This window comes from Numida meleagris, chromosome 2, assembly GCF_002078875.1.
Source record: "Numida meleagris isolate 19003 breed g44 Domestic line chromosome 2, NumMel1.0, whole genome shotgun sequence".
Classification (NCBI taxonomy): Eukaryota; Metazoa; Chordata; class Aves; order Galliformes; family Numididae; genus Numida; species Numida meleagris.
In genome coordinates this window covers 60198435-60224343 of record NC_034410.1, presented here as the reverse complement: position 1 = coordinate 60224343, position 25909 = coordinate 60198435, and the positions used below count along the sequence as shown (strand labels likewise).

The window sequence follows — 25909 nt, the reverse complement described above, 5'->3', positions numbered from 1 at the left end:
AGCATGATTTTCACCATGCTGTCAAAAGCGTGGGGAAAATCATATTTTTATTGGAGTTAATACAGAGTTCTTCATCAGACAACTGTTCTCATCCCTTCCCCCTCTCCTTTTGGGACTGAGCAAAATCTCCAGAGGGTATTCAGAGAGTGACGGTATAATCGATCACAGGTGTTGCTAGAGGTACGTATGTGCTTTTTATGGTTTTGTGAATGCAAATATTTGAAGTCAACGATGACAGATTACTTGGATTTTGCCAAAGTCAGCAATTAGATGGAGCTGAGAACTAAAAGAAGGATAAAAGCATTCAGGCAAAAATCAGCCACACAGATGTTACCTACATTCCTATTCGATGTTGTATTACTTTGTCTTGCTGTGTGGTTTTTCACGTTACTTGGGATCAAAGGCACTTGCTTTAGAGCTCCCTAACTGATGGAGTAGGCGGATCTCGTATTCTGAAGGTCAGGGAAAGGCTTTTTTGGTGAGAAATGTGAATATGAAATTATCATTTTCTGAGCTGAGGCTGCTCAGCAGTTGTTGGCACTTCATTTTTCAGTTTTTGTCTCTGAAACTGATGATTTTATATTTTATTTAACCAAATCTGGCATGATTTGCTTTGTGCAAAAGAAGGAGATATTGTTTGGGATCTCATGGTCCATTGTCAACTATAGGTTTACAGTTTAATAAAGTGACTGTGGTTTTGCTCGTGTCTCTTCAGAATCAGCATTAAGATAGTTTTCTTGGGTTAAACCATAGCTAAAGCAGAACAAAATTGCTTTCAGTGTAAGGGGTGAAGACACCCTGGGAAGCCTGGAAAGCCACAGTGGGTTAAGCATTCTTACTGCTTCTGCCACTACAGCAGAGGGAAAAATCTGATGGATGCTATACAAAATGTTGAGTGTTTTCTTTCCTCTTATGTGCTGCTGGTGACAGCAAGCCACACAGATACTAAAGGAAGAGCTATGCACAGCAGCAGCAGGTACTTCACACTGTTAGCATGGATTATTTATCCTTAAAAGCAAATGAAGCTATTTATTAAGAATATGCTCTCCTAGGTTAATTGAATTGACCTGAAAGTCGACTGCATCAATGTCTTTCACTGTTTTTTTCTTTTTCTTTTTTTTTTTTTTTTTTTAACCCTTTAGTTTAAGTCTTAGCACAGTAAGAAAAGAACATTGCTTTCTTCCCTTTTAATGGAATACATATGTGCATGGATGCTTATGAACAGACTAATAGGATATACATTTAAGAACTTCTTTTTATTATGTTTGACTGTTCAGCTTCAAACTGTTAGGTACTGTGAGGGGAGAGTATGCCTCCTGGAAGGAGATAATCCAGTAACCTCTGAGAGACAAAGAACAGAGCATGGAGGCTTCCAGCCACCAGACTTCCAGAGCATCTCATCCACCCATCTTCACCCCCTCATTCTATGGGGTAGGATTTCAATCACCCTCAGCTTTCATGGTCATCGTTTAAAAATGATGTAGTAACAATACAACCTCACTGCTTTCCTTCCCACCAGCATACACAGCTGTGACTTTCTTTTAGAAAGTAAGGAAACTGTAATCTCAGGTATGCTGGCTCAACTCTGATATAACCATTTTTCAGGCTAGTATCTCCCTGGTTGGTACCAGTTCTAGACCTTAGAAATTTGGACGGAAGGGATTATATATGAACTGAAATTATGATGTGATCATAGTATCAGCAGGAAAGATAAAGAGTATCAGGTAGAAACCTGCAACCAGCCCATGGTATGGAAAATCCTGTAGAGATATCCAGGTGTCCATGCAGTTGTACAGCCTGAAGACACCAAAAGAGGGGACAGCTTAGTTCTTCCTATTAACAGAAATGCACACCCTTTTCTACCATTGCCAACTTCACCCTGCTATCCAAACTTTTATATAGTTTAGATAGGTTTCGGACCTGAAGCTATGCCAGTAGACCAGGTTGTGGCTCCTACAACCTAAGCAATTATTCTATTTGTTGGTACTGCATACAAAGACCAGGATTCAGTCCTTACAGTGTAGGCAAGCCAGTGGGGTACTATTGTTTTAATGCTGAAATACCGTCCAAATCTAGTTGTGAATCCTGGATTCTAGTCATGATTTTACTCTGCTTTCTCAGCACTGACAAAACTGGGGAAGGAAAATTCATACTGAAAAAGTGGGAATCATTCTAAGACCACTAACCTATCTATCAAAAGGTATGAGATGAGAGCAGAAGAAATAGCAGTGCGCCCATAGGAAATGCTGGAGGCAGGTGCTGTGTCCTATGGTATCTTCAAAGGGAGGTCATTTAATTTGGAGAGAAGTTGCTGAAGGAATTTGGACATGCAGATGGACTCCCTGAAGTAAGGATGAAGGGATTTGATGTGGATGCAGCATTTTGATGAAGTAAAAAATGAGAAGGGAGAAGTTCACAGAGGAGCAGGAGGTTACAGGCATGCAGAGGGAAATGGGAAATGTTTTAGCCATCATACTGAAAGTCACAGATGCATTTAATGCTAAATTAGCCAGAAAATAGAAAACAGAGAGGGGTGTATAAAGCATCAGTACTGAAAACTTTGGTGAGTAGAAATGGTGTTAAAGCAGAAATTCCCCCTTCTGAGGGAAGAATGAGGTGTTTGGTTTCATCCTGTGAAGTCTGAGCGGCTGTAGAATATCCAGGGCAGAATGTCAGCGAGGCAATCAGACATGGTAGGCTGAACTGAGAGGGAGAGGTCAAATGTACAAAGGCATGAGACGCCCCAAGGAATAGAAGAGCAGTCTGCACTGAGTTCTGAATGCTGCCAAAGTGCTCGGAGGGAAATGCTGGGAGAAGCTGGATGAGGAGTTACAGAAGTCCCAAGATAAGATGGGCAAGAAATGGGAGGACAACAGAATTGGAGGTATTTGGAAACTGCCACAAGTATGGAGGGGAATGAAAATGCTGTCTGAATGCAAACATGGGGAGGTGAATGATAAACTTGTAGAGAACAGGGAGCTTGAACTAGAAGAGATCCAGATGCACTGGGACTGTGCGATGCTAACCATCTCCCCGTAAGTACAAAGTACTTCTAAATGTACTGTGATTTCAGAGGCCTCTGGGAGGGCTGTGGTGCTGCCAGGCCATAGTAGGTGACATGCTTATGAGCAAGGGAGCAGTAACTACAGAGCCAAATAAGGGTAGAACACGTTGGCTGGATTTTATTTAGTGTTCATACACTGTGTCTGAATCTTGACCTCTTGCAGATGTCTGAGCCTGGTTCTGAATCACTGTTTAGATACATCTCTTCTTTACTGTAGTGAGAAAACTGTTGAGGTTCGAAACTACCCAGAAAAGATATGAGCAAGTGAAGTGGGTTACTATTGGTTTTTGTGGAAAGGATCTGACAAGAAAGCTCAAGTGGAAAGCACTTGTGTAACTGTGTATTGGAGGAGAGGGAGAAAAGTGCACAGAGAAAAGTGATTTTTATTATAGTGACAGACCAGGGTTCTCTGTTGGGGGTTCTGCAACTCCATTCACACTTCTCCAGCAGATCTCTGAGAGGCTTTGGACACATCTGTCTGTGTGTCATTCTGGACCTCAGTTCTGTAGCTGTAAAACTGAAATGACGGCATTTCCTTTCTCCTGCCTACTATGAGATCTTTTCTGGGGAAAAAAGGGCTGCCTCTTGCTATTTTTATGCCTCGTTCCAAGAACTATGGGGATCCAGGATTTTGGGGTCTTTACGTACAAGCATAGTGGACATATACATAATATTAAGAATACATATACCCAAAAGGTCTCATTCAGAGCTCCTATCCAGTCTGCATGTCATATGGTGCCATAATTCAGGTTTTTGCTGTTTAAATGGCAATTATTATCTTGTACATACATGTATGAAAGTCAGCGTGGACTGAGATACTGTTGCTGTAGGAATTCCAACACTTGTTTTTCTGCTGTCATTTCTTTTCTAGAGCTTCCTGAGGTAAATATTTTTTCAAAATTGAAAACATTTGTGTGATTTTTAACCTGGAACTGAAGACTATCTGCTATTTTTTTCCAACTAGAAAATTTAAGAACATTTACTTTATCATCTCTTAAGAGATTATCTCTGAGGTGATTATTTTGCTTCCCACAAAAGTAACTATTAAATAAAATAGTTATCTTCTAGAAAAGCAATAAGCCCTGCAAGAGCTGTGTATAAATGTAAGTTTTTCTTCACTAATTCCCTCATTATATCAAACAGTAGCTGCTCTTCCATTACCATCTCTAGAGTGTGCACAGTATGTGGCTATGAGGCATTGCAGTCATTTACAATTGTACCTGTTCAAGCTCCTAAAATATTTTGGAGAATAAAAAAAAGTAAACCTCACAGAATGGAAAAGTAGAAAAGAAAACCAGCACACCTGGTTCTGCTGTGAAGTGTAGGAAGCTGAAAAACATGCTTGGGGTTACAACAGCCCATGTAATTATGCAATGTGTGTCTTTAGTCTCTGAGGGATAGTTACCTTAAAGAGAGGGGAAAAAAAGGCATGAGCTTACACTGTAGGGTAAAATATGTCTGCTTGACAACACAGATCATAAAATAAAACAGGTTTATTTTTGTCAGTTGAACTCTGTAGTGTTTGATTTGAGATGAATGTGATGCTGTGGCAGAGGAAGCTGATGCAGTTGAGCAGAAATATTCCACACCCCAGTGGTACCAGGAGTCTGGCAGTGCACCTTGCCCCTACCAGCATCACTTTCTGCTCTGAAAGATGAGTGCCCTCAGCATTTCGTAGGATGAGATAAATGTTTCTTTCTAGTAAGAAAGGTGAGAGCGTTACTCAGTTTACCTCCTTCACTGTCTCTGTGGGATCAGTCCTTCAGCTTAGGAAGCTTGCAGTGGGCACAAGCTTTGTTCCCTTCATATGGTCATCCCTCCAGGAACTCCACCACACCTGGGGACAAGTCCATGAGCTGCTTGTGTGCTTATGGCATGAACGTCTGTCCCCAAAGTAAAGCAGTTGTGTAGTCCGTGTATGTCCATGCTGTGAATGGTGAGGGGCATTTTGCCAACAAGGTTGCCCAGCAGAGCTCTGGGATTGTCTGGGAGAGCCTCAGAAGATGCCTTGGCCCAAATATAGTTTACACTATTGACCAAAACAGTGGGAAAAGTATAGATAAAATTACAGGTAGTTCACTTGGGTAAATGAGAGTATGGGTGAAAAGGGTGTATGCAACATCAGGTGCCCCAGATTGGAGGACCGTGACAATCAATTCCAGCCAACCCTGAACTTGTGCAGGATTTTCTGCTCCACATGGATGCATATAAGTTTATGGGACCTGATGGAATTCATCACAAGGTACTCAGAGAGCTGGCCAATTTCATTGCAAGACCTCTCTCAATTATTTTTCAATCATCTTGGGAATCTGGAGAGACACCAGTTGACTGGAAGCTGGCAAACATTGTTTCAATTTACAAGAAGAGCAAAAAGGAAGACCAAGACCCTGGTAATTACAGGCTTGTCAGTCTTACTTCAATGCTTGGTAAAATTATAGAGAAAATCATGCTGGGAGTTACTGAAAAACATCTGAAGGACAGCGTGGTCATTGGTCACAGCCAACATGGGCTCATGAGGGGAAGGTCCTGTTCAACTAACTTAATTTTCTTTTATGGCAAGATCACCGATCTAGCTGACCAAGGGAAGCCAGCTGATGTTATCTTTTTGGATTACAGTAAAGTTTTTTGGTACTGTTCTTCACAGTATCCTTCTGGACAAAATGTCCAGCACACAGCTAGGCAAATACATAATGCAATGGGTGAGAAATTGGCTGATGGGTTGGGCCCAAAGGATTATTACAGTAAATGGAGTTACATCAGGCTAGCAGCCAGTCACTAGCAGGATTCCCCAGAGCTCCGTTTTAGGGCCAGTTCTCTTTAATGTCTTCATAAATGACTTGGATGTAGGAGTAGAAGGCATTTTGATTAAGTTGGCTGATGATATTAAACTAGGAGGAGCTGTTGACTCCGTTGAAAGTGGAGAGGTCTTGCAGAGAGATCTAGACAAATTAGAGAGCTGGACAATCACCAACTGCATGAAGTTTAACACAAACAAAGGCCAGATTCTGCATCTGGGAAGGGGGAACCCTGGCTATACATACAGACCAGGGGGTAAGATGCTGAAGAGCAGCCCTGCTGAGTGAGATTTGGGGGTCTTGGTCAACAGCAAGTTGAACATGAGTAAGCAGTGTGCCCAGGCAGCCAGGATGGCCAACCGTATCCTGGGTTGCATCAAGCATGACATTCCTAGCAAGTTGAGGGCAGCGATTGTCCTGCTCTACACTGTGCTGTGCAGCCTCGCCTTCAGTACTATGTGCAGTTTTGGGCACCACAGTACGAAAGGGACTGTGACTATTAGAGAGGACTATTAGAGAGTATCCAAAGGAGGGCTACAAAGTTGGTGAAGAGCCTAGAGGGGAAGACGTATGAGGAGAGACTGAGGTATCTTGGTTTGTTTGGCCCAGAGAAGAGACTGAGGGGGGACCTCATTGCAGCCTATGGCTTCCTCACAAGGGAAGCCGAGGGCAGCGCTGATCCTTTCTCTGGTGACCAATGATAGAATACAAGAGGACAGCATGAAGCTGCATCAGGGGAGGGTCAGGTTGGATATCTGGAAAAGGTTCTTCACCAGAGAGTGATCAGGCACTGAAACAGCCTCCCCAGGGCACTGGTCGTGGCACTGAACTTGCCAGAGTTCAAGAGGCATCTGAACAACGCTTTCAGACATGTGGTCTGATTTTTGGGTGTTCCTGTGTAGAGCCAGGAGCTGGACTCAATGATCCTTATGTGTTCCTTCCAACTTGGGATGTTCTGATTCTGTGATCGCGTCAAGCTCACATAAGCCCATGACTAAGTTCTGTGTTTTCAGGTGAAAATGCTGATGTTCCTATGGGAGAAATGTAAGCAGCCTCTTCTATCTGTATTCTATATCTGTATTCAATCTGTGTCATTGATTTGAGAAATTTTAAGAGTAACAACAAAAAAAAGATGGAATTGCTCACTGTGGCTCTGACTCCTTTTGTTTTTATCACACAGTGTTGACATGTAAACGCTGGTAAGGCCACAGCAATTCTTGTTGTCCTTAGAGCGCAGGCAGCTGGAATGTTTCAGCCCCATCTCTTCTAATTGATTTCTCTCCTTCTTTATGCCATAACTCAGTTGCCATCATTTGATAGTATCTTACCACTCTATTCAGAGAACCAAGCTGAAAGTATTGGGATATGTAAGCCTCTTAAATATAAACATCAGGGCAACACTGAATGCACAACAAAAAATTGGTTCCTTATGGGCAGTCCGTAAAAGGAAACAAAATGCCAGTGAGAGTGATGAAGGCAGTACAGCATTTCCTATACTAAACAATAATGCTTTTTTTAAAGTATTTATTGTATTTCTGAATAGTGAGCCTAATTTTACATCTTCTGTATCAAGTTAAATATGTCAGCAATACAATACAGAGCTATTTGATAAACTGCGAAGGGCCACAAGCTCTTCACTCTTAAAGAGAAGGCAGTATGTAAAAAAAGGGGCAAAGTGGCACACATAATGGAAGAGCAGATTCTCTGCTTGCTCTGCTGTTACCAGAGCATTTGAGACCATCTGATACCAACCTGCCCAAACAAGCTTGGCATTCTGCATCTTCTTGCGTCATCCCTCTGTCCTATTTTACGCTCTGATCCCTGCCCATGTGTGCAGTCAATTTCCTCTTCTGCCGTTTTTCTTTTCTGAGCCCATCCCTTACTCACTTAGAAATGTTTTTTTTTTTTTAGATGATGGTTTGCATGGGTGGCCTGTTTCTCTTTTTAAAACTTGGGATTCTTCAGAAGTGAGATTTATGGAAATCAATTTTTGGAATTAAAATTTAATCAATTAAAATCAATTTCTGGAATTTTGATCATTCATAACATCACTGCCAGTCACAGCTAGACAGCAGGAAAATATTGGTTATGTGGCAAAGAGATCAGAAGAGATAATCCAAATCAGTATTCTGTCACAGGACAGCTATTCCTTTCTTCTCTTTCTGTTTCGTATTTTCAATTTGCAACTGGTGCTATTTTGTATCAGTTTGTGCTATTATAATAGCTTCTGCCTCTGTTTAGAAATAGCTAATAACCCTACTAATTAAGGTTAGGGTGGGGTTAGGGTTAGGATTATTAGCTAAATAATAGCTAATAATATTAGCTATTATTAATAGCTAATAATATCATGACAGAGTTCACTTACGGGTTCCTTGTCTGATGAACAAAACCTATTCTTTTGAGTATTCTGTTGTATATACAACGTTATCATTCATTGATATTACCTCAGCAACAGAGGTATTGTTGTAGCGCATTAATTTATTTCTTGATCCATTTCAGTGGCTTGTAGTAAATGCACAGCTCTTCCTTTGTATCTCCTAAGATTGTCTTGTTTGTAATCACACATTTATCTTCCTTTTGGTGTCACCATATTCAACCACTAGTTTGCCAAAACAATTTCAGTGCAAGTGTGCATGATAACACCTTGCTAATGCTCTGCTGGGATGTCTGACAGTAACTGGATGTGGTTGTAGGCTGGTAAGCTGATGGTGCCAGGTCTCATATGTAATCCCAAACAGATCACTCGGCATGAGGGCACTGGAACGACTGAAGGGGAACACCAAAATATACAGTGGTTGAGTGTGCAGTCCCAGCTGGAATTTGCAATCGCTTTCTTGAGAACATGGAGGGTGCTGTGACATTTTTCATTATCTCGATGGACGCAGCAAAGCTGCAAAAAGGTGAAGCTGGGATGTACTTGGAGTCCCAACTTTTTCCTTTGTGACTTAATTTGCAAGCTTAAGGAAAAGTAATGATGTTCTTGACATCCCTATGAGCTGAAAAACTGTCCTCTCACTTTTTTTTTTTTTTTTTGGCTCTTGTGAGGTGACATGAATCTCCACTTGTCTGTTGCTTCTTGTCTTATTGTGTCAGGAAGGGTTGGATAGAGGAACAAGGTAATGTCTGATCTCGTCACTGTCATCTCTCCCTGGCTTTCCTGGCTTTTAGTCCAGTTTAATCAAGATGAGGTAGATCCAGCAGAGCCTCTACCTTTGGCTGAGACTCTTAGATTTAAAAGGTGAATTTTTTGTTGCTCTGAAAAACAACACAGTATAATTTAAATCAAAGGTAAAATCAGTAATTTTGAAATCATCTTCTGTAGCTTCTTTGGAATGACTAGTTGTATCATTCTGGCTTATTTTTGCCCAGGCCACTCTTTCTAAAAGATATCCCCACAGTCATAGCACCCAACAGCCATGAAGATGTGCTCTTGAGAGACAGCTCATGGACCAGCACTGCTTTTCCCTTGGAGAAAAAGCTCAGTGTGAAAAACTGCTACTAAGGGATGACCAGACCTGACTGACAATCTCTGGAGTTTTTCTTTGTATAGGTAGTGGTAATTTTTAATGTTTGAAAATGTGACTCCGGAATAAAAGACAAATATTCCCCCAGATTCTTTTTTCATAGAAGAAAGCTTGTGTCAAAAAATGTCCCAAGAAAAAAGGAGGGTAGGTATTTCCATACATGTGTTTTGTCACGTGCTAATGAGCGTAAGAGACACACAGGCTCCAAGACCTTGGTCTATGTAACTGAGATTTACTGTCTTACTCCTTTCTTCAACTGAACTTGGAGAAGTGTTCAATCTAAACTACTTACCAGCTCTTTGTAGCCTGGGGGTTGCTATTTAAGGTGTACAAGGGCTGCTCCAAAAGTAATACCTACTTTATTATTATATTGGCCCACAACATCAGACACGAATGCTGGTGGTATGCCAGTAGAGATTGAACCTTCCCACCAATACTCCTTTACATTTTGTCGCTGTATGAGAGATGGCAGCAGAGGGGCAGTCTGACAAAATGGTGTCTGACGTGGAAGTGAGTATGAAACAAAGGTGTGTCACTGAATTCCTCCATGTGGAAAAAATGGCACCCACTGACATTCATCAACACTCGCTAAATGTTTCTGGAGACCCAACAGTGGATGTGAGCACAGTGAGGCAGTGGATGGTGCATTTCAGCAGTGGTGAAAGACAAGCCACGTTCTGGATGGCCGTGCACAGCTGTCACACCACAAAATGAGGAGTATCTCAATTACCTCATCTGCATGAATTGGCTGATGGTGGTGACTATGTTGTTGTGACTGTATTTTATAGCTGAGAATTTGCTCTGTCAAATAGTGTTGGTGTGCTCTTTGTATCTGTTATAATTTCCATGGAAATAAATCGGAGGCATTACTGCGCAGCAACCTTTTGTGCAGGGTAAGCCTAAGGTATCTGTTGTTTGGGATATTTTAGAAGGGATGTAAAGTGTACATCATAACTTCTCTCCCCTTCCTCCCAGCCAAACTAGGATGACAGGTTTAGTGCTGCAGTTCAGCTGACATCCTCCCCTATCACTACTTAAGTGAAGGATCTTGCCCTCTGTCATCTTTTGCGTGACATTTTTCAGGCCATTAGTCTAATAGCTTTGTGCAGTGTGAGTATAGAGAATAAAATTAAAATGGATAAATGGATCCAGTTATTTAATTTATCTTGAGATTTTGGTGGCAGAGAATGCTTTTTATTTCACCTTGCCTCCTAAGAGAAGTTTATTATCTGAAAAACTGGAAAGTAATGGTATTTTAAATCCTTTCCTTTTAAAGGTCTGGAAGCACTGGAAGTATAGTGATGAGATGACTGAGAAAATCAGGTCATTTCAAGAAAGGCGTGCCCAAGTTTTGTTAGAAGTAGTTGATAACCTTCAGCAGTGGGCTGAGGGATGTAAAGCTGCAACAAGAATGCCACTGTCTTAGTTTTTAGCCAGTTTTTAACAGAGATGTAAAATAAGTAGACTAGCCATTAACTACATCCCAACAAATGAACCATGTCTCAAAATGCCACTGTGGTCTACTGCATCCACAGACCATTATTAGAAAGCATCTCTGAAGTATTTGTGACCCATATATTCACATCCTTATGGACCATATCCATGGTCCCTAATATCAGAAGTCCATGTCATAAGGACTGTGGCGCTGGTTTTGTCTCTTTACGCATCCATTGGGTGCAGCTACTTTGACATTTCCAATATTCAGATGCTATTTGATGCTACATTTGTAGCACTAGTGTCTTGGGTTTTGTTGTTTCGTTTTGCCTTTTTAATGCGGAAAAGTTGAACTCTTCCTCCTATGCACCAGCAATGCAGAATGGTCTCCTTATGCTAGCACACCAGCTTTATTTGTTAAATAGCTTTGAAGTCTGGGTTCAGACAGAAGGAAAAGCCAGGTGCAGAGACTTGTGTGGAACTTAGGCTGTTTGAGTCTGAAGTATACCCAGCTGAGAAATAGAAGAGTGAGATGACTGAAGTTTTCTTTAATATTTACAGCCCCAAGGTAATTGTTTGCTGGTTTATAGCCATAGGAGTTGGAAGCTGACTTCCAGCTGTCTGCTGTGGTGCTGAAGATGGGATTTGCTGCCTGTTCCAGCATCTGAATTGAGAAGAGCAATTTCTGTTTGTCTGCTCTCTATGGCTGCCAATCTTTGAGTCCTCCAGCAGTGGTTGGAGATCATTAGGCACAATACCTAAATGGAAAAGCAGAGAGGGACTCATGTGGTTTGGTTATGTAGCTTCCCTCTCCTCAAAGACTATCCCTAAGTGGCAAGTGTAAACAAGCTGAGATTCAGGAGGTTTTTCTCTTCTCTTTCTTGTATGTCTAGGTAAAATACAGACAGCATTTTGTCAGCATTACTCAACTCTAGGGAAGTGCTCAAGTTACTAATGTAGAATTGACTTTCTATGCATTTCTTTCATCATGCAAACTCCATTCTCCTTGTGCTGTGCATGGAAACCCATCAGCCTAATAGAGGATGCAGGGATCCTGCAGTTCCAATGGATTGATCAATCTCTCTCTATTCATATCAAGTTGGCAGAGCAGCCAGTTCAGTAAGCTGCAAGGTGATTGTCAGTTCAATAATAATATATTTTCTAGCAGTACACAGGGGTTTGAGAAATACACTTTGGCAATATTTTTATTTGTATTTTTATTTGAGTTTGTTTTCTTTTGTCAGTTTTTCACCCTCAACCTACTTTACATAGTGAACTCTATGTGATGAAGACAATAAAATAAAATTGCAGGTAAAATAAATTCTGTATGAAGATGGGTGGTAATTTTAGAAATGAGCTGCTTTGAGCTAATACAGTTATTGCCTGTGTTTTGTACAAAAAGATCATGATGTTCTTCACCTGCTATAACAACTAATTTACTTAAGATTTTTGCATTATTATTGCATTTTTTGTTTACCAGTCTCTATTTGTATATGTTTATCCATAGGTACCACTAAGCATATCGGTTTTGTTGTTTCTTAGTTTGTTTCCCCATGAGCATCACCGCAAACCTTGTAAAGCTTGAGATCCTTAGCCAGATGTTATGGTTCAGGCCGGTCTCTCACTTGTGAATCTAAAACAAATTCTGTTTAAGTAAGAGGTTTTTGAAAACCAGATGTGTGTGGCAAAGACTCCAGCTTAGTTGAAATAGTGTATGTGCAAGTTTGGTGAGCTTTCTCCATGATCTGATATTTGACTTGATAGAAAGGAGTCTCTGATACTTTGCTGTAGAAATACTTAGTCCAAAAGGGACTGGTATCTAAAGTTGAGAGTATTGTACCTCACTGAGTTATATGAACAGAGGCAATTGAAATTGTCAAAAGCTTTTCTTTTCTTTTTTTTTTTTTTTTGTTGTTGTTGTTGTTGTTGAATATCTGCTTTGTAGCAGAATCTTGATAAATTTGAGGGGAAGCCGCCTGCATTTAGAAAAGACAGATTTCATCAGTTTGTTATTTGTCCACTGCCAGCAGTGGAAGGGTGAAAAAAAGATAAGTGTTTTACTGTAATGAATGTTGGGTTCTGGTTGGTTTTTATCCTGTTTCCGTATTGAAATGAAATCTCATGCCGATGCCTGCTACAGTTATCTTCATGATATTGCAAAAGGAATTTTGCTGCCAATTTCGTGGTCAAGTGGCTCTTCATAGGCACACTCCAGTGTGCTGCTGGGACGTTCCACTCAATTCGTGGCAAACAAGATGCCTCTGGTTTCCCTCAACCACCACAGAAAGGGGCCATTCCCATCACTACAAATGAAAGCACCTATTAAGACCAAACTGTAATGCCTTCTCCACCAATTTGTTTTTTCTGTAAGTGAATTTTAGCATGCTGGAAATGTCCCTTTTACAACTTTGGCCAATGAATCCTCTGACCTCAATAAGGAGGCAGGTTTTAGCATGCAATCAGCATGTGCAAGCCCCATATGACAAGGATCACACATAATGTAGTTCATCTTCCTTCCTCATTCCCCTGCTCATCTTGTTAATGTCTTCATCACAAGCAAAGAGCAGAGGGCCCTATTTTTCTTTCATTTGCCAAATTTTAACAGATCTGAGGACAAAATACATTCCTAGTCCCCGAGATGATCATCTAGTCACTGGATGGCTTGGTAAGGTAATCCCACTACTTGTGGCCTTTGCCTTTTAGTTTGGTATGGTCAGTGTTTCACGTGTTTCTCTCTGCCAGCACTATTACCATGCATAAAATTGATGGAACTATTTCAGTAGGTTTTTCAATGTTAATGTTTTCTTGGCTCCTTGAGGTATTTTCTTCCTTCTCTCTGATTTAAACTCTCTCATTTTCTGAGCTATTTCTGGTTTCTGGACCTAGAATTATTCATGAACTTGAAGCTATGTGCATAGATCTTTTCCTTGACTGGGGTGTTTCTTAGGTAGGTATAGCAACTAGATAACTTGATCAGCTCCATCATTTTAAAGACAGGATAAACATAGCCTTCTGTGGTCCACTGTAGACTGAATAAACTAAACTCAGAGGCTTTCCTCTGAATCTGTGGGGCAAGAGAAATACCCCACAGATCTCAGCAATCATGAGACATCCTAGATGCTAAAAAAGGTGAAAAAAGTGAAATCACAGTTACGAAATCCACACAGAAATACGCCATATATTTTAGCCAGTAACCCAGCATGCTTTATTCATGACTTTAAAGGAGCTGTTGGTGTTTCCTCCCTTCTGAGTATTCATCTCTGAAACTCAAGTCTCTACCATGAGGACCTAAACAGAAATTTCACCTCAGCCAAAAGTCTAAACTAACCATCATTTGAATCAATAAAGGAATTCCTATTCTAATGACAATCAGAGAAAACCATATGTAGCTATTTTCAGGTACTCAAAGCAGAAGTACTTAGTCCTTTTAATTCCTCAGCTTGGATTCATGGATACAAGCTGTCTCTACTGACTTCTGTGAAACGCTTTTTAAATTTTTTTCTTCTTGGTTTTTTTTTTTTTTTTTTTTTTTTTTTTTTTTTTTTTTTTTTTTTGCTATGCTGTTACTGATTGTTATGTTTCTTTAATACTCATATTTATGCTCATTTAGTCTTACTGGAAGTAATTCCACTCAGGAAACAGCAATGTTAAATCTTCTAAACTCAGTGGTGCCATCTTACTAGTATCATCATAAAAGTAAAAAATGAAGCTTTTAATTACTTTAATTGCCAGAAGAGAAGGAACAAGTTACCTATCTTAAAGAGCTAGAAAGTTCAAACTATTCCCTTGTAAACTCTATACTGTATCTCTTGCGGAAAAGAAACATCTATTTCTGTTCTTTAAAGAAGTTGGTAGGAAGTTGGCAAGAGGAAAATAGTAATTATACCAAATGCACACTTATAATGAGCATAAATATGAGTATTAAAGAAACATAAAAATCAGTAACAAATTTAGAAGGCCTTCTAAAGTGCACATCTTTAATAAGATAAATAAAATTGTTGGATATTCCTACTTAGAAGAACTTCAGAAGATGAAGATCAGAAATTGTTCACTTGATCAAAAAGTCTCCTACAAAATTAGAAGCACTTAAAATATTTTTTCTAGACTTTCTCAAAATAAACAGCCTTTAGCGCTAGCAGTCTTTTTGTGGAAAGGCTGAGCACTTTGCTTAGGGAGAACTTCCCATTAACTCCCATTGTAGAAGGAGTAGTGCAGGATGCTGTGCTGTGTCCAAATGGCAACTAGCAAAATGCCTTCAGGCTTCCATGGAACACATCCTTTTCTTGGATTACTTTTATATTTTGCAGCTCTGAAGAATCTGCAATTCAGGCTCATGTAAGAAAGAAATCCAACCATGAAAATGTTATCATTACCAGCTCCTCCAAGAAGATGCTTTAATCAGTTGCAAGGCCTTCGCTGAATCAAAATGTGAAAAAAATATGAACTAGTTCTTCACTGGAATACATTTCAGAGTTGAAGGTACATAGACTTCAGTGCTGTTTATTCTTGTTGAGTGAAGACTTGCCTGGAGGAAGGTAGCTTCTCTGCATCCATAGCACTGAGTTTGAAGAAGAATTTGAGCTACAATTAATGAGACTTAACTCTATATTTGATGAGCTAGAGGATGACTCAAAGGTGGTTAGGACTGCCTCTTGGGTTTAACAGCACAAGCATCTGTACAGATGCAGCCCTGGGCCATTGTTTACAGTCCTATCGCCATGTATTGGATCAATTACTGGCATTGTCAAATTGTAAGATGATGGTCACCAACACCACTACAGCAGCATTGTGTTGTAACATTTCTTTTGTTGCACAGTGGTAGAGCCTTGAATTACAAATAGTCCTGTGTGACTCATACTCAGCATTCTCCTCTGAATTTTTTGGTGTTGAGAGATTTATTCTCCTTGTAAATTTTGCAAAGTACTTTCTAAGAAGGTTTAAAAAGTAATATTTTTAATATTATGTGCATGGTTTAGTAGGCAGTTCAATTCCATCTTATAAACAGTTGGTTGTCAGTCTCAGTTGTATGGATTGAATGCACATTCGTGTGGCTCCTGATCTGCTTGTACTTAGAGTCTGCTCAGTTCTTCACGAGCTAAAACACTCTTGGGATAAGAGTCTGTTTGCTCATAGATGACCACCCTGACTATTGGGAGTCATGCTTCCACTCATTCTTTCTTTCAGACCCAGTAGGTCTTTAGTTTGTCTTCACCGTAATTCAGTAGGAGAGATGGGAAGTGCTCTCCCATCCATCCTAGTACAAAGTACAGTGGTGTTGCCAAGGAAATGTTGGGGATGTGGGCTTGCACTTTCACAGGGGGATGAAAGAAGTGACCCTGTGATTCTGTCTCCCAAACAAGTGTTCTGTCTGCTCTAACAGTAAGTCCTTGCTATCTCATCATTCTTCCTCTACTTTCCTAAAAGCACAAACTATGAATCGCCTCTTTTTTCCATTTAGGATGGGTAAAATTCCCCTTCCTCTCAAGCTGAAGCTTCTTAACAAAGCAAGTATTCCTGGGATGTGTGGAATTTCTTCCCTGTAGCCCTAAGAAATGTAAGAACTCAGGTTTGCTTGTGCTGGTGCTTTTTTTCTCTTGGCTGCCATTTGGTTGTGCTGCACTCCTAGTGGCTGCTCCTGGTCCCATTTTGGAGCAGCTGAGTCTCTACATATTGTGTGTGGTGCCCAAAACAGGTCTTTGGGTTCTGTTCCTGCGTCCAGGCACTCAAAAGCAAGGCACTGGAGCACTGTTTGTTGAACAAATCTGTATGTAATAAACACTTAGGAGGTGGGAAATGCAGTGAGTAATGAGAGCAATAAAGCAAAGACAAAACAGCTGAGATCAGTGAAACGCAACGATCCTTATTTTCTATAATTACAGCAATTATGTAGCTATTAATGACATAACCTGATAAAGCGCTTTTGTTGGAAGCCAAAATCCTGTGCACAATCTTAAAATAAGGAAAATACTTGGTGTTTTGAGAGATTTCATATCAATAAAATCCTATTTATAGTGTAACCTCCAACACAGTATAGTTTGCAAAGGCTAAAAAATGGCTTTCAGATTGCAATCAGCATGAATAATTAACGTTTTACGTCAAACTGTGGGGAAGTCAGAAGCAGGGTCCTAAAGGGATTGGACTTCTGAAGCTATTCATTACATTTCTGTTCCACCAACAGAAGTGCAAACACTGAGGCAGAGAGATCACAGCAGAGAGCAGAGCTGTACCATGGTCTGATACCTGTGCTGAAATGGGCAAACATAAATGCTAAGAGATTCAGTTTACGCATGCAGTGTAGAGTGATGCACACCTGGGGAGCGGTAATAATTGGCAGTGCTTTAGAAAGGGGGAGTGCTGCTTAGCATGCAAAGAAACGCTACTGACAGTCTCTTCATGGCTCATAAACCCACTGTGCCAACCCAGCCAGTGGCATTACAAATGCAGACTTCCAGTGGGAGCTGTTGTCAACCAAAGAGCTAATCATCCCCGTCTGGCAAGACTGCTTTCAGTCTGCTGCATGCCATGCCTTGTCTTTCATTGGAAAACAGACCTTTGAGAAGTTAGGGAAAGTTTAAATGGGTAATTCAAATAGTAACAGGAGGGCTGCTGAAAATTAATTCCAGGTGCAGAGGGAAATTAAAGAGAAATAACAGTACAGATGATAATAGAAGAGCAGAAAATGAACCATTTTGCCAAAAGAAAAGCAAGGTGTTGTTTTCTTTTGGTTTTTTAATTGAAAGTGTTCCTGCTCAGGTAAAGAGAAGACATGAGTGCTTGACAATTAGAATGCTCATTCAAGTTTCCTGTCATTTCAAAAAGACACATGGCCCTTCCACATTTTGGGTTGAGCAGAACTTTTAGAGAAAGGTCTGTGCACTCTAATGTGGGGAATGTTCAGGATGCAGAGTAGAAAAGAAACCTCACAACAGGAAATGCTTGGAAATTAATCTGCAGAATAAGGACTGATTGGATGTGGATTGGGAATAATGAGTATTATGGGTTTTTTTGTTGCATTTTGTTTTGTTTTGTTTTAATGTATATACAAGTATTATCTTTAAATAAATGGCATTTTCACCCAATTCCATATGCAGGGCCAAGATCATTTCCAGCCTGTTAGTAGAGATTTGTAGAAATATCACAGAAAGCACAATTTAGATATTGGTGTTTCCTAGGATGGCTTAAAATCTAACTTTGTGAACTGCCTGTTAAAATAACAATATATCTGACTATAAGCAATGATGATTAGAAATGGTCAAAGAGAAAAGGGTGTGATTACCAACAAGGAAGGTAATAGTAAAGATCACAGATGGGATAGGTGGGCTTCAGAAATTGCTGCGTACCTGAATGGGAAAACAATGGTTTTCTTAAAATGGAACTTGGACTATGTTATGTATTCACAGCATTAATAGAGGCTGTGATTTCCAGACAGACATGGGAATGACAGAATGTTGTTCTCTGACAAAACTGAGTATGATGTCTTTTCTTTGAGAGGACCTAGATCTGCCTCCTGCACTTCTCAAACCAAGAAAATAGGTGATGTTTATGTTTCTCACTGGACCTTCTGGAAATCAGTGTCCTACTGAAAGATGTGAGAAATTTTGTAAGAATACATAGAACATGTCCAAGGTGACCAGGCCTCTTTTTCCTAGGGCTGGTAAATTGACTGTTGTGAAGAATTGCTTTTCACGCTGCTCTTCCATGACATGCTAATTTTGTCCATTTGACATTCATGCAGTATGTTTCAACCAACAAAACTTAAAGTGACTTTATTTTAAAAATAATCAAACCAAAGGTTACCTGCAAAATGGGAAGAAAAAAAATAGGGAAAGAAATCAGCTTTCAGACCTCGTAGCTTTTTTATGTTTTGGTAGTTTAATTGTTTTGGCAACATTTCTTTTAAATCACAAATAATTTTAGATTTGTGGTGCTTTTTTTTAATTAGAATCACAAGTCTTGCTTAAGCTTTCCAACCTATATAAAATTCATATGTCTTGAAGTTTACAGTACAATCTTAAGAACTGATTCACAACCAAAAAAAAACCAATCTCTTATTTAGTTTCCCCATTGCTATTTTGGGATGACAGCTGGGACAGAAGGAAGTGAGAGGGGAGAGCATCACCCTCTTGTCATGAATGCAGGTACCAGTATCCTTCTGTTTTTCTGCAAGGTATCAGGTCCTGCAATAAAATCCAAACAAGTTCCCAAAAGCACAAAGAATCAGCATCAAAAGTAACCTGTAATCATCACGTTTGTGGCACCAGCCTAAAGACAAGACCGCAGCAGTGTGATTCCAGGCACCAATGGACGTACCAGTTCCCTTTCCTAGGTCAGCAAAGTGATCAAGATGGGAATGCTCTTCTCTCTGAAGGCAAAGAAATGTTTAGGCCTGGACTGGTTTACATTTGTGCAAGTACCATCTTTTTTGGGAACAGCAAGGGTGTGAAACCAGCCCACAGAGCCTGCTGTCAGCAGTGGGTGTCACAGCCCACAGACAGTCAATAGTCATTAGGAGTCAAAAAGGCAGAGAAACCTGGCCAACTCAAAGGAAAGATGCAGCAGAAAATGAGTGCTCAAATCTGGCTTTTATTTCTTGCATCATGGTCTGGTTTTATTCTTGCTGTATTAAAACTGTCATGGCTTTATGCTAATGTGCTTCATTCCTAGCCAGTGATTATTGTGCTTTGAATTAGCATCGCTCTTGAGAGTATTTTTCATGGGGAGAAAAAAAAAAAAAAAAAAAAGGTAGTCTTGAAAAATAGGAGCAAGAGGGGAAAGAAGAGCTGTTATTTGCATTAGCTCAGAGCTGCATGTGTTTGGAGAGGGTGAAGGGGAAGGGCCACATCATCCCTTCATGGCTGATGGAGAGCCCAGCACGGCTCCTGGAACAGATCCACGTAGGACAAAATACTAAAATTCAAGGAACAGCAGTCAAAACATGGAACTGGTTTTGACACTGTTTGGCTTTTAATGAACCCACCCCTATGGGTAAATTCCTTTTGACTCCAGTATTCGTGTTGCCTGATGGTGAATCCATGCTAGTTTACTCTCAGCAGGAGAAACTTCCTGGAGTCAGTGAGAGCACAGCTTGTGTGTAATGCAAAGAATGTGCTATATGAAATAAGAAGATTTTTAAGGGATGTGATTTCACCTGGAAATGGCCTTGGCAGCAGTAACTAGGACCAACTCTCAAAGAGCTGTGCATCTCTGAGGTTTAGTAACGGTGGGGTTACTTTGGTAGCAGAAATGTTGTCTCAGTGAGGGGCATGGGAGAGAGGGCAAGCAGCAGGAGGAATTTCATTGTATTTCAACTGTGGATTTATGTTGCAGAAAGCCTAAATCAGCAGTAGTAGTGTGTCATTCCTAGTTTGTACAGTGGGTTGCTTCTACACTCCTTGTACCCCAAGCAAGGCAGCAAAGACAGTACCAGCCCACTAATTCTAGCAGCATCTCTAAAAAATCCCAGCACTGGATCACAGTGTGGTCTTGTGCGTTTTATAACTAGGGGCTCCTTAAAAATAGAGGAGACGGGGAAAGGTCTGCTCTCTTTGGATCTGCATATAGAGTAAGCTCTATATATACCCCTTGGAGGTCTTTGAGGCCCTGCATGTTCCAGTGAAATCAGAAAGTGTAAGGAAATACCTGATTTCTTCTTTTACCCTCACACTGTGTTCAGCATAACCAGGCTACTTGCAGCCTTGATGCAGCATGTCGCAGCCCTCCGTAGGATAGTACATTGTAATGGGTTCTCCGTATAAGCAGGAATTTCTCTAGGCAGTTAGGCACAATATGAAGAGCTGAAACAGAATGAAATGTTTGACCAGACTACCTTTTTTTTCCCCTCTGTTTTTAATTGGAAAAAAAGAGTTCTCAGAGATGTCTCTTTCTCTTCATCGCCCCAAAGAATAGTTGTTTTTTACCAGTTCCAGTGAAACACTTTGGCTCTCTGTCCTGTTGGCTAGTGTCTTTTCTCCAAAAACTTATAGGCAGCTGTATCCAGCAGTGATATTTTACAAGAAAGAGAACTGTGTTGCCAATGTTAAAAAAAACAACAACAACAACAAAACACAACAAGAACAAAATAAGCAACTTCCTTGAAAACCTGAAAGGCTTAAATAATATTTTAGTTTAGAAATCTGGTAATAGGATTTCCTTTGCGCTAGAGGCATCTTTCTCAGGATTCCCATGAAAGCCAACCTAACTTTGGCACACTTAAAGCCTTTAAAAATTTTCCATTGAGACGCACAAGAATTTGCCAGCTAAAATCTCTGGTTTGTTCTATGGCATAGGTGTGTTCATCCCTTCAGAGCTCTGTTAAGGTTAATCCTTAAATACTGCTGGGGGAATGAAAACACTGAGCTGCTGACTTCAGAATGGTAGCAGTGAAGATCCATGTTCTGCCTTTATGAATCTATACTGCCTTTGTGCAAACCACTCACATCAGTTTTCCTGGCAGTGCTACATTACAACACAAAACTGGGAAATGATAGAAGAGTTCAGTTGGAAGGGACCTTCAAACGTCATTTAGTCCAACTGCCTGACCATTTCAGAGCTAACAAAAGCCACAGCATGTTGCTGAGGACATTACCCAAATGCCTGTAGAGCACTGACAGGCATGGGGAATGTACCACGCTTCTAGGAAACCTGTTCCAGTGTTTGACCATCCTCACAGTACTGAAAAGTTTCCTAATGTTTCCCAGTCTGAACCTCCCCTGTGCTGTTCCTGCATGTCTGCCATTGGTTACCAGGAGGGAGCAGAGCCCAGCACCTCCCTTTGCATCCACTCTTCAGGGAGATGCAAAGAGCAATGAAGGCCTCTCAGGCTGTCCTATCTGGAGAACAGGAGGTCAGGTGTCCTCAGCCCCTCCCCACAGGACATGCCTTCCAGAGGTGTTACCAGCTTTGGTGCCTCCTCTAGTGCTTTCAGGTACTTCAACATCCTTTTTATATTGTTGAGCCCAGAACTGAACACAATATCCAAGGTGAGGCTGCATCAGTGCTGGCCCAATAGTGGGAGAATCGCTTCTTTTGACCGGCTGGCTGTACTATGCTTAATGCGCCCCAAAATGGGCTTTGCCCCTTGGCTGCCAGGCACACTGCTGCTCATGCTGAGCTTGCTGTCACTTGCTCCCCCTCGTCCCTCTCTGCTGAGCTGCTCTCCAGCCACTTTTCTCCCAGTCTATGCCTGTGTCTGGCATTGCTGCATCCCATGTGCAGGATGCAGTTTTTACCCTTATTGAATTTCTTTACACTGATGATTGCCCAAGGCTCTAGATCCCCTTGAAATCCAGAAAGACTGCATCCACCACCTTCCTTTCATCTAGCTAGTAGTTGACCTTATCCTAGAAGGAGATCAAATTTCACTTTCTCGTGATGAACCATACTACTGACTATGCTTGATGATGGCTTTGTTCTTTACACGCCTTTCAGTATCTCCCAGAATAATCTTCACCATAACTTTTCCAGGGACTAGGGTAGACTAACAGGTTTGTAGTTTCCTGGGTCTTCTCTTGTGCACCTTTTATAGATGAGTATATGATATCCTTAAGAAATAAAATGAATAATTATTAAAAAAAAAACACTCCTGCATGCTGACTGAACTGTGCAGATACACTTCCTAGGGGCAGAGGCCACGTGCTTTAGCCCAGTACTGGGAGAGCTCATTGCAGCCTTGGTGGCTATAGTGTGGAGGGATCCAGTGCTGCTGGTAACTTCCTACTGTTCATGTTTTCCTTTGTGGTCCTGGCTTACCTTTCCCCACATATCTAATTACAGAGATGTTAATTCTCAAGAACATCAGCATTGCTTAGCTTTTCCCTGCAAACCTGAGGGAGAGGTCATGCAATGTAAATGTGCTAAGTGACTACCCCAGGTTTCTCTTGCTGTGGGGGGGGGGGGTAATTTAAATTCTTCAGATTTGTCTGTTGGTTTGTTTAAGTACTGAGACTACCTTGATGTATTACAATGGAATGACTGCAGTTGTTTTTTGTTTTTTTAACAACAGAAGTTCAGTGAAAGCCTGAAGCCTCCTCTTAGGGACTCCAGCCCTGACTGTGGACTGTGTTAAAGCTCTCCAAGTCTCTAGTTTTAAAGACTTAAAAGGAGGGGATTGGGTTGGCAGAAACATAGGACTGAGAGGAACCTTCTGGATTCTTAACACCCTTTCACTAGGAAATCCCTGGTGTAGGCCCTTCTGGAACCCAGACAGTTTCTGTGAACGCAGTGATGATATCAAGGGGCTTTAGTCCTTGCCCTTGACAAATATTAATTCATGCAAATTTCTCTTGAATCCTCTTGTTAATACAGATCTTTACAACAGAACATGAATTCCATTGAAAAGAAAAAAAAGAAAGCTAAAATAATAAAGACTACATTTTTTTCCCCTTTTTTAGTAGTTTTTGTGACCATGGAAATATTTTACCATCTGTGTGGTTCTCTGATAATTTATTAAAATATCTATTTCACCTCTTTTTTTTTTTGTTTCTTTTCCTTTTCTTGCGGAAAATCCAGCGGAGGAAGTGGAAAGACTGGCTGCAATGCGTTCAGATTCTCTAGTACCTGGGACCCACACACCTCCAATCAGAAGAAGAAGCAAATTTGCCACTCTTGGAAGACTTTTTAAGCCATGGAAATGGAGGAAGAAGAAGAGTGAAAAATTTAAGCACACTTCTGCAGGTAACAGTCGCTGTCGGGCTGGTTTGTTAATCTAGGACTGTTTGATCAACAAGGCTAAAAGGTGTTAATGCAGCCCCAATTTATACACTTCTTGTGGTTGTAGCTTGGCTGGCAGAGATTTCTCAGATTGTAAGTGATCTTTAACTTTGTTACCAGCCCTTTCTTAAAAGAAAGAAAAAAATAAACATCACATTTCATATACTACAGTTAAAGCAGCAGCTCAACAAAGCTGTATTTTTAGGTTCCACTATAGGAGCTAGAAAGTTAAACAGGAAAAATCTTGTTACGTTGATTTAGCAGACTGTGGATAAAGGAAATGGTGTGAATGAAAAATCTAACCAAGTGGAGGGTACAGCCACAATCAAGCTCTGTAAGTACAAACAGAGGAACAGAAAAATAGATGGCAAAGGAGTTGACATTTTCTTGAGTTATTTGTGTAACCATAAATTATTTTTTCCACTGGGCTGGAAAAATGTGTCACTTGGTTTCTGAGAAAAAAAAAAATCTCTCTTCCTGCCACACCTCTTCTGCCATTGCATTTAACACTCCCGATTTAACACTTTTTAATATGTCTACACACTTCATACACTATATATATGTATATAAGTATATATGTATTTAAGTATGAAGTTTAACACTTTATATATGTATATACATATACATATATTTATATACTTTCATACAGAAAACTGCAAATACGTGTTTTTATATTACAAGTTTGTCTGAGCAAGAATCGCAAGAATCCATGTGCTGATTCATGTATTAGAAATTTGTACCTGATTTGTTTCAGACTGTTTTACTTACTTAGAAGACTTCTTTTCTTTGCTCTTCCCCGATGACTAATAATTAGTACATGTGTTTCAGCAAATCTTATGTCTGGATTGTCTGTGAGAAAACATGAATTTTCTTCTGACTTCTTATCGTTCTCACTGGAGCTAAGAACAAAGCAGTTGCCAGAAGATACTTGAGTTACAGCTCAGTTGCTCCCTGACCTGTTTATTGCAAAGTGGAAGCTTTCAGGCAGGGCTAGAATATACTTTCTGACATCCTTAAGCCTGTACTCTTGCAAATGACCCATAATAGCACAAGAAGTCTGAATTAGCTAAGTGCAAATTCATACATGAGGTTAAATACAGAATAAGATTTTGCAGGGTTGAGACCTAAGGGTGCACTCTACTGTGTGGTGTTTAAGCTGTTCCCTGATTTGGACTAATGAACTGGAATGAATGGCTGTATTACTCTGTCTGGTGATTGTACTTTTTGGTTTGACAGCTGAAAAACTATTGTCACCAAAATGACATGTTTCTGCAAAACAAAGGGCTTGTCTTTCATGTTCTGTAGCAGCCGTAACTGTAGTGCAGTGTAAAGGCTTTCTATGAAATTTACACTGCTCACAAGGAGCACTGGATATGTGAATGCTTTAGTGACAACCAGTTTGAAGCTAGTTATGCTAGCTAGCATTCTTGGCTGGTTGGTTACAGCTGGTAGCATAACCACAGCAATACAGGATGTACCATGGGATGCAGAAATGCTCCTTTTATTTATTTGTATGATTTATCCAACTCCATGAACTGGGACTGGGCTGCATACTCCTGGAATTAGACTAATTCAGTTGAAGCTGACTTGAACATGCCTGTATGGTCTGCCCTGGGCATTGCAAGAGTTGTTACATAGATAGTTCCCATTTACAAAAAAAATTGGAAAGCATGAAGTGATTAAAACCAGAGTAAAGACACGTACTTCCTTTTTTCAGAAAGCTTAACCAGACCAGCCAGCGTATCTCCTTCTCTTGTAAATGGGATTTCAGTGTCTGAAGAACAAATTAAAAGCAAGGTATCCAGTTTGCAGGAAATGTTTGACTGAGGTACTGAGTCTGATCTTAGCTGAACCCAAAACCTTTTTTATTTTTTTCCATTTCTAGCAAGCCAACAATATGCTGCAGCTGCTTGGCAAAATTGGTATTCTTGTCAGCTTCCCTGCTAATAACTACGGCAAAACTGACACAGATATCAAATTTGTCAAGCACTCTGCAGGAGGCACTGAGGGAGACTTGCTTCTGGACTGCATCATAGCTGGGGACCCCACAGTTTCCATCATCCGCATTCCCTGAGGAATAGGAATCCAGCAGAATCCTGTCAGACCCCTATCTGGCAATTCAGCAGCACTGGTTGAACCTACCATGTGTAATACAAAAGATTTTGCACAAGGAAAACTAGTATTTTTCCACCTGTGTTTCCATGAGCTCTAGTCTAATACCTCTGATCTCACTGAGAAAATATATTTAATTTTTACAATGAATCAAAGGACAAGCGTATGAGGTGGCATAATGAGAGCCAGCATGATACTTCCTAATACAGGCTTATTTTCTTCTAGTGCACTGATGAATGTGATGCTTGGGGAAAAAAAAATCCCTATTAGTG

The 25909-nt window shown here is 40.4% G+C and overlaps 1 protein-coding gene across 8 annotated transcripts in view; it reads left to right on the top strand.

Moving 5' to 3' along the window:
* Positions 1–25909, top strand: part of PHACTR1 (phosphatase and actin regulator 1) — a 304922-nt gene that overhangs the window by 156073 nt on the left and 122940 nt on the right. For 7 of the 8 annotated variants that reach the window (XM_021385729.1, XM_021385727.1, XM_021385728.1 and 4 more), the window contains one exon: positions 23325–23489. In XM_021385729.1, the coding sequence (XP_021241404.1) occupies positions 23325–23489 (165 nt within the window). Of the gene's footprint in view, positions 1–15156; positions 15297–23324; positions 23490–25909 lie in introns of those variants that run through there. The other variant, XM_021385734.1, reaches the window with a different exon arrangement.